This window comes from Clarias gariepinus, chromosome 4, assembly GCF_024256425.1.
Source record: "Clarias gariepinus isolate MV-2021 ecotype Netherlands chromosome 4, CGAR_prim_01v2, whole genome shotgun sequence".
Taxonomy (NCBI): Eukaryota; Metazoa; Chordata; class Actinopteri; order Siluriformes; family Clariidae; genus Clarias; species Clarias gariepinus.
Genome location: NC_071103.1, coordinates 10,767,501 through 10,776,528, shown reverse-complemented (window position 1 = coordinate 10,776,528; position 9,028 = coordinate 10,767,501). Strand labels below are relative to the sequence as shown.

At 42.6% G+C, this 9,028-nt stretch overlaps 1 protein-coding gene across 1 annotated transcript in view; it reads right to left on the bottom strand.

Moving 5' to 3' along the window:
* Nucleotides 1-3,039: 3,039 nt before the first annotated feature.
* LOC128519968 (interleukin-6 receptor subunit alpha-like) overlaps nt 3,040-9,028 on the bottom strand; it is a 13,192-nt gene continuing 7,203 nt past the window's right edge. The window contains exons 7-10 of the mRNA XM_053493965.1: nt 7,299-7,339; nt 6,693-6,744; nt 4,305-4,410; nt 3,040-3,918 (exon numbers count right to left, since the gene is read on the bottom strand). Of these exons, the coding sequence (XP_053349940.1) occupies nt 3,753-3,918; nt 4,305-4,410; nt 6,693-6,744; nt 7,299-7,339 (365 nt within the window). The 3' untranslated portion in view covers nt 3,040-3,752. The remainder of the gene's footprint in view (nt 3,919-4,304; nt 4,411-6,692; nt 6,745-7,298; nt 7,340-9,028) is intronic.

The following is a 9,028-nucleotide window of genomic DNA, read 5'->3' as shown; positions in this document are numbered from 1 at the left end:
TTCGCCAAGGTACCATCAGGCCCTCCTCCTCGCCCGCCGCCGCGGGGTTCTTCTTTGTAAAGAAGAAAGGGGGTGAACTTCGCCCATGTGTCGATTATCGGGGGCTAAATCACATTACCATCAAAAACCGACATCCTCTGCCTCTTACCAACTCTGCCCTGGACGCCCTCTCTGGTGCCACCATTTTCACAAAGTTGGACCTTCGGAGCGCCTACAACTTGGTGCGTATCAGAGAGGGTGATAAGTGGAAGACGGCCTTCATCACTCCCACTGGACATTATGAAAGTCTTGTTATCCCCTTCGGACTCTGTAATGCTCCCGCCGCCTTTCAAAGTTTCATAAATGATGTCCTTCGAGACATGTTGGGGCGGTGGGCATTCGTCTACCTGGACGACATCCTCATATACTCACGAACAGTTGAAGAACATACCCAACACGTCAGGGCGGTCCTTAAGAGATTGCTCGTCCATCAACTGTATTGTAAGTTGGAGAAGTGCGCTTTTCACGAGCGCTCCACCACGTTCCTGGGCTTTGTCATCTTGCCCCAGGGTGTGGCCATGGACCCGCAGAAACTAGAAGCTGTGCGTCATTGGCCCCTACCCAAGACCCTCAAGCAGCTTCAACGGTTCCTCGGGTTTGCGAATTTCTATCGTCGCTTCATCAGGGACTACAGTACAGTTGCAGCACCCCTAACTGCCCTGACCCGTCCATCATCTCAGCACTTCCACCTCAACTCCACCGCCATCTCCGCCTTCCATGAATTATGTCGACGTTTCACCACCGCTCCAATCCTTCTCCATCCAGACATCAACAAACAATTCGTTGTGGAGGTGGACGCTTCGGATGTGGGCGCCGGAGCTGTTCTCTCCCAGCGAGGTCCAGATCAGAAGTTACACCCTTGTGGCTTCTTCTCCCAAAAATTTTATCCCACTCAACAGCGATACGGGGTAGGGGACCGCGAGCTGTTGTCCATAAAGTGGGCATTGGAGGAATGGCGACACTGGCTCCAGGGCGCCAGCGAGCCGTTCATCATCTGGACCGACCACCAGAATCTGATCACTATCCAGAACATCAAGCAGCTCAACCCGAGGCAGGCACGGTGGGCCCTGTTTTTCGAACATTACAACTTCCATCTGTCCTATCGCCCGGGGTCCAAGAACACCAAGGCCGACGCCCTCTCCCGACAATATGAGGGGGCAGCCACCCGGGCGGAACCCGCGCCTGTCCTCCCCTCCTCCAAAATCATCGCACCTCTCCGCTGGGATCTAGAGACCAGAGTCCGCCAGGCACAGGCAGCGGAGACCGAACCGGCAGGTGTGCCGCCTGGACGACTCTACATGCCTCAAGCGGTCAGGAGTGACGTCATGGAGTGGGGCCACTCATCACCCATTTCTGGACATCCCGGCACCAGACATACCCTCCAGTTCGTCCAACGCGCCTTCTGGTGGCCCGCCATGACCCAGGACATCGAAGAGTTCGTTCAGGCGTGCCCAGTGTGCGCCAGGGCCAAGACCACCAACCAGCCGACACCTGGTGAGCTCCAGCCACTACCGGTTCCTCGCCGACCCTGGACGCACATTGCCGTCGACTTCATCACGGGCCTGCCGGCTTCAGAAGAAAAGACGACCATTATGACCATCGTGGATCGGTTCTCCAAAGCTGTGCACCTGGTGGCTCTCCCCGGACTCCCGTCAGCTAAAGAGACTGCCGAGCTGATTCTAGAGCACGTAGTCCGTTTGCATGGGTTCCCAAAAGACATCGTCTCGGACAGGGGGCCCCAGTTCACTGCCCGGTTCTGGAAAGCCTTCTGCCGTCTGATCAATTCCACCTGCAGTCTGTCATCTGGATACCACCCTCAGACTAATGGTCAGACGGAGCGGACCAACCAACAACTGGAGCGCTATCTCAGATGTTTTGTTGCCGATCGTCAGCGCTCCTGGGCCCGCTATCTCTTATGGGCTGATCTATCTCACAACCTCCATGTTTCTTCAGCCACAAATCTCAGTCCATTCGAGGTATGCCACGGTTTCCAGCCTTCGATGTTCGAACATCAAGAACCGGAGGTTGACGTACCGTCGGCCCAACAGTTGGTTCGCAGGTGTCGGCGGCTGTGGAGACAGGCCAATCAAGCCATCCAAAGGGCCAACCACCGCTACGCCACACAACATCGCCGTCGGCACCCACCGGGACGAATGTATAATGTAGGTGACAAGGTATGGCTGTCAACAAAGAATTTGCATCTCCGCACAGAATCAAAGAAACTGTCACCCAGATTCATCGGCCCATACCGCATCACACTCCGCATCAACCCTGTCACCTACCGGCTCCAGCTGCCTGCGGCGCTCCGAATCCATCCGGTTTTTCACATGTCACAGCTGAAACCCTTCACCACTTCTCCCATGGTTCCACCCTCCCCCCCTGCTCCTCCTCCCCGAATCATTGACGGTGGTCCTGCTTACACCGTACGTCGGATCCTCGATTCGCGCCCTAGGGGCCGAGGCACCCAATACCTGGTCGACTGGGAAGGCTACGGCCCAGAGGAGCGATCTTGGATTCCGGCCCGGTTTATTCTCGACCCAGAACTTATCAGGGACTACCGTCGCCGGGTATCCTCCACCCCAGGACCGTCGGGAGTCGGTCCTGGACAGGGGGGTACTGTCACACACACCCGTTTTGCGACCGGCACTAGGACCCGGAAGTAGAACGGTCGCTAAAACAGGAAGCATAAAAGGAGACAAGATGGCGCTTCACATCACTCAGTCATTGAGTTCGCCCGATGCTGGTTCAGATCGCCTGTCTGCCATTTTGTGAGTACTCACTTTTCTTGGGTCTACTTTCTGATTCGAGTGTGTGTTTATAGGACGCGGGTTAAATTTGTGTTTTTCCCTTGCTCCCCTTTCGTGAGAGTCCTTAGACTAAATCGCGTGGCTATCCTGCCTACTCGCGTGCTTCCGCGTTTGGGTTTACCATCCACGCTACAAAGGGCTAACCGCTAAGTGCTAAGTCTTCTGATCATTCCGGTTAGTTCGTGACATTTTTAAACATCCCGTTCCAAAATACTTAACTTTTAGCCATATTGCGTATATATTATTTAACAGTTTGATATAGTTTTAGGTTATATTGTGTTGCCACCTCCTGACCTTTACTAATCCACAGAACATTACTAAACTTGGAAGATAAAAATAGAGTCATACTATAATAACATGTATTTAAACTCCAATAGATAGAAATAAACACTCAATACAGTGATGTACTGCTCTGTTACAAAAAGAAGGTGTTCTTTATCAAATTAATCAGATCAAATATAATTCTTTCGATTGTGTAAAGCTGCTTTGCGACAATGTCAGTTGTTAAAAGCACTATACAAATAAACTTGAAATGAATTGAAATCCAAATCTACAGATTTCAAACAAAACCCTTAATAGGGAAGCAAGGTGGTGTACAGTCTGAATCTCAGCCTCTTTTTACATACTGTATTTTGTTGAGGCTCAAATATCCCCAAGTGGATAGGAATATGTTAGTGGTTTGACCTTGTAAATATCTTAATAATGCATCTTTGGGGGTGGGGGTGGGGGATGTTTTTGTTTGGTGAGGTCAAGATGTTTGGACATTAAGAATTATGTCATTAAACATTTAGTAAGACATACAAATAACATGACAAATGTGTGTGGGAGGTTTGTTGTGCGTGTGTGTGTGTGTGCGTGTGTGTGTTTGAGAAATTACTGGCCTTGGCCATCTAACAGTTTGTTTGCTTAAAATCTATAAGATTCAGACACTGAAGGAAAAAAGTAGTCCATGTTGTGTAAATGGATGCCTATTGCTTCCCCTTCCTCCTGAAGAAGAGAAGAAGGAGAAGAACAAGATGAGGTCGAAGAGACATTCTCTGTGTTCTTCTTAGACATGAATGGGATTCTGTGCCTGAAAGGAAAGGCAGACAGAAATACATGAGGAAAACAGTGGAACCTTAATTCACTTTGTAATTATTATTATTACTTCTTTGTTTATTTATTATTTCATGGTTTAATCTATAGTTTTTCATTGTTCTTTTTTGACTGTTCTGACATCATGGAATATATTACGGGACATATTATAGAATGCCATGGCTGGAAACTACGTATTATAAAGTCTAGGGGTGTAAAGGGGAACAAGTGCTAACAACTTTGTAAGTTCAAATTCACTGGATTCCGAGTGGGCCATTTGTAGGCTCCTTTAACATCGATATTAATTAGCTCTGTCAATGGCCTGTGAACTAGTATGAAAAAAATGCATTAGGGAGCAGAAAGAGAGCTAAGAAATGGTAATACCTTAGAAAGTAGACAGTGACCATAATGATTTTGATAAGGAGACAGACTCCCACGACCCATAGCACATACACCCACATTACACCAGTCACAGCAGCAGGCCTAACATCTGTCACACCAGAGAGAGAGAGATTTGTTAATTGCGCATTTACATACACCCAGCAGCACAAGTGAGATACAGACATTTCACAAAAACAATGATAACAAATACAGTTAAAGGTACATCTAACACGACAGATTTATCTACTCATTCTTAAACCAACTCTAAGATTATTTAACACAATTTCAGACATATATTTATTTTATTTTAGACATTACATTTTATTAATCAGCAGAAAATATTATATTAAATGTTTTATTATTAGCAGAAGATCCATTAAATCCTGTTAGTTGGTGAGGCCTTCATGGATCAGACTTGTTTATCTAGCACACCCCACAAAGGGGCAGGGGTGGCTCAAATGTTTAAGGCTGCAGTTTACTGAGTTACTGATCGAAAGGTTGGGGGTCCGAGCCTCGGCTTCGCCAAGTTGCTGTTGAGCCCTTGAGCAAGGTCCTTTACCCTGTTTGCTGAATCCTGGCTGACCCTGCGCTCTGACCCCAACTTCTGTACTGGGATGCTAGGAAAAATACTGTCACTGTGCTGTAAAGTGAAGGGGACAAATAATTGAAACTTATCTTAGATGCTTAGTGGGACTGACTAGGTGATAATGTTGGCATTAAGAGGTGTACTTGGTCTGCAACAATGTTCAGACAGATGGTACATGTCAAAGTAACATCTACTGCACATGAATGTCAGGACCCAATGTTTTTTAGTAAAACATTGCCCAGAGCATCTTGCTGCCTCCACATTATGCAAAATAAAATACAATTTATCACTTTTTTATTGTTCCATGGGAGTTGTGTTGAAGTTATATAGGAGTTATAGATTCCCATGCCCATTGTAGGTATTTTTGGAGGCGACAGGGTCAGCATGGCCACTCTGCCCATCTGCTAAGAGAGTGCATGCATAGCTTTACATCATAGTCTTTGTCTATAATGTAAAGCTATGCATGCACTCTCTGTTCTATAGGGCCTGGCATTAAGCATTTCAACAATTAACAGTAGCTCTTTAATGGGATTGCAGTCGAGCTAGCCTTCACTCCCCAGATGTCTTGGGCGCCCATAGTCGTCGGGCGCCAAAAGTTATTGTTCTTTGGATTACTTTTAGTAGGAACACTGCATACCTGGAACACCGCAAGATATGCTGTTTTGTAGATGCTTTGACCCAGTCATCAACTTTTTCGAATCCCTACTCCATACGATTAAACTTTTTCCTGCATCTAACAATGAACTTTGAAATCTAACTGTTTATTTGCTGCCTAATTTATTTGCTTCATCACTGCATGTAATATCACCGACGTTCAGAAAACGCATTCCCACATGACTTCTCTCCCAAACTGAAGTACAACAAATGACTCAAAACAGACTTTCTCTTCTTTTTTTTTTTAAACCTGTTTTTAATATATATATATATATATATAAGCAAGCAGTTTGAAAAAATGGCCACTGACGTCACTTGGACGTCGGTCTGCGGCCTTCCCAACTGATTGGCAGTAGACGTTTAATGTGGGAGCCTCCAGTGACTGGGAGGAATTGGACACTACTAAATTAGCGGAGAAAATTGGAAAATTCTGAAAAAGGGAGATACATTTATAAAATGTAATTTTTTTTTTAAATATACACCACTGAACAAAAAGTCACCATTTCATCAAATAAAGAAAACAACTAAGGAGATTTGCAATCACTGGAACCTGGTTAAGAACATATTATATTCATATTTTATACTGTATATCATTATATTATGAAAACCTGAAAAGATTGTTGTGGAACTGTTAGCTTTGTGGAAGAAATGTGGTTAAAAAAAAATAATGAATGGAAATCACTTAAGCACTTGGTAAATATGGTAAAAGGTCAACGGAAAAACCATATCCATATTTTTTTATTTGGTCAGATTTAGGCTCAGTAACGTTATGTGACCATAAACTAAAGCCAACTGATAACATGAATGTACTAAATATCAGGGTATCTCATCTGTGGAGTTGCTCTTCCCTAATGACGCGGTCATAAACCAGGACTCATATTGTAAAAGAGTGGTTCTGGGAGTATTTTTACACATAAACTGACTGAATGAAATCCTAGAGTGTGTCAGATATCGAGGTCATTACAAAATAAGATGATCATGGGTATTTGCAACACATGTCCATGTTTGTAAAATTATTATGGCTGGTTGATGCATAGTCTATTATTATTAATTATGTCCTGAGTTATTAATTATGTCCTAAATCACCAAAAATTTCATGCACCACTGCTTGTGCTAAGCAAACATGTACCTTTGTAGAACCCCCTACTCACCTATTTCATCTTCTGATTCTCCAGAATCTTCAGAATATATCCAGAATGTCTCCTAATACAGAATGCAGATAAAACAGCACCTGTATGTCTGTATGTACTTTCTTCAAAAATTAATCTGAACAGAAATTGCTGAATACAACTAACTAGTGTGAACCAAACATTTTTGTATTGAAGAATTAATGGAACATGATTAAACTGAAATACCATGTGGTTCCATAAATATGCACATCTGTAAACTAATACTTTGTTAAAACATCCATTGATTTTATTACAGCATTTAGTCTTTTTGGTTAGGAGTCTAAGAGCATGGAACATCTTGAATTTCAATATTTGCCCATTCTTCTTAGAAAAAAAAAACACTTCAAATCTGTCAGATTACCGAGAGCATCTTCTGTGCACAGTCTTCTTCAGATCACCTCACAGATTTTTTCAATCAGATTCAGATCTGGGCTCTGGCTGAGTCATTAAACAACTTTAATCTTCTTTTGATTAAATAATTATTTTGTCGATTTAGATGTATGATTTGGGTGGGTTACAGGTAGGTAAGAAGGTGGGTAGGTGGGTGTTTGTGTGGGTGAATAGATAGGTAGGTGATAGGTCACTTACCTGACTGGTGTAAATGTCGGGGACAACAGTAGATTCAGGAGCTACAGTATAAAGATAGATACATGCTATTACTTTATAAAGTTGGCTTGTTGTGTTTGTGAATTTATATCTTACGTCTAAATCATATAATTACTGTATGTAATCATTTTGTAATCTTCTCTTTTCCTATTCTCCAACTGTCCTCCAACTGAACTTGACATGATCTACTGGTGTATACCATCTGACACAAGGTTCAAGGAACAAAGGTTAAAAAAAAAAATCCCTGATGAGTATAGACTATCTAGCAATTTAAATCAGCCTGGGTATTCTCATGTAACCTCATTAACAACATGTTTTAGCCTGCAGAACCCCCTTTAATAGATGACCTTTGTTTTTTTTATTTCTCATTTCCATTTCACACCATTCTAAGTTATTATGAGAGACTGTTGTGCATTACAATTTCAGGACAATCAGAAATACTTAAACTGGTTCATGTACCATCAACGATCATGCCATTGTCTGATTGGTTAATTTTATGAATATGAGTTTTTTTCAATAGGGAGTCTAAAGAGCTTCGCTTTCCACTGCAAATGTTATGGAAAATTTAAACAAATATATCACAGAAATTAAACAGAAAAATCTTAGCCAAATAAATAGAGAGAGAAATATATATTGTATAGTTCAGCAACAACATCCTATAGATAATTAAGACTAAGATCAACATGGACCAAAAAAAAGGAAGAAACTGCTCATGATCTGAGTGAAACTGGTTTCCTCATAATGAATTTTGAAGTGTATAGGGCTAGACTGTCTGCTTAGATTCAGTTAAACACATGTAGCTTAAGTGTTTAGGACAGCTGTGCAAGGACAGTAACTTATTGGACAGCTCTTCACACTACAGATGGACAATAACTCAAAGCATACATTGAAAGCAACATTTTTTTAAAAACAAATTGCCAGTTGTTTCCCATGAACTAAATTCGACTGGGCATGTATTTAACTAGCTAAAGTCAAAACTAAAAGCCAAACTACCCAAGAAACAGCAGAGACCGAAGACAGCTGCAGTACAAGCCTGCCTGAGCATCAGCTCAGCATCTGGTGTTGTCTATGTGCTCCTGACTTTAACCAGAGATTGAATATGACAATTTGTAAGTATTGTACTGTATATCAGTTTGCTCAATTACTCTTGGTCCTTTAAATGGTGTCCTCATACAAAAGTCTGAATATTCATGGGTTTGACCAGATATATGTACAGTAAATAGCTTAATTTTTGCAGCTGTTTTGTTGGCCTAACTTGGTTTTCCTTCTTTTCTTATTATATAATAGAACTGTTCCTTTGAGAAAATCCAAACTGCATGCTTGCATATATTGCATAACATGACTTCATTTAAGGATTATGTCCATCTGTTTTCTTGGTGCAGTGCCATTGACACTGCCAAGGGACTCCAAATCATGTGCATGATGGGAATAGAATAGACCAACATCTTGTAAAATATAAATGAACTGGACTGCTTGGACTAGAAGGCATACTGCATATGCAGATTAACCCTAACTTTAAAACCCCTGACAGGAGACATAAATAACACTGATTGTTTAATTAAAGTGTTACTTGACAAGACAAGTGAGCCGAGACAATTTCTACTGAGACAAGATACTCAAAGTTATTCATATTGTCTGTCAGTGGTTTAATGTCATGGCCGATCAGGGTATACTGTATGCTAGATTGACAAAAATAAACCCAATTGACATTT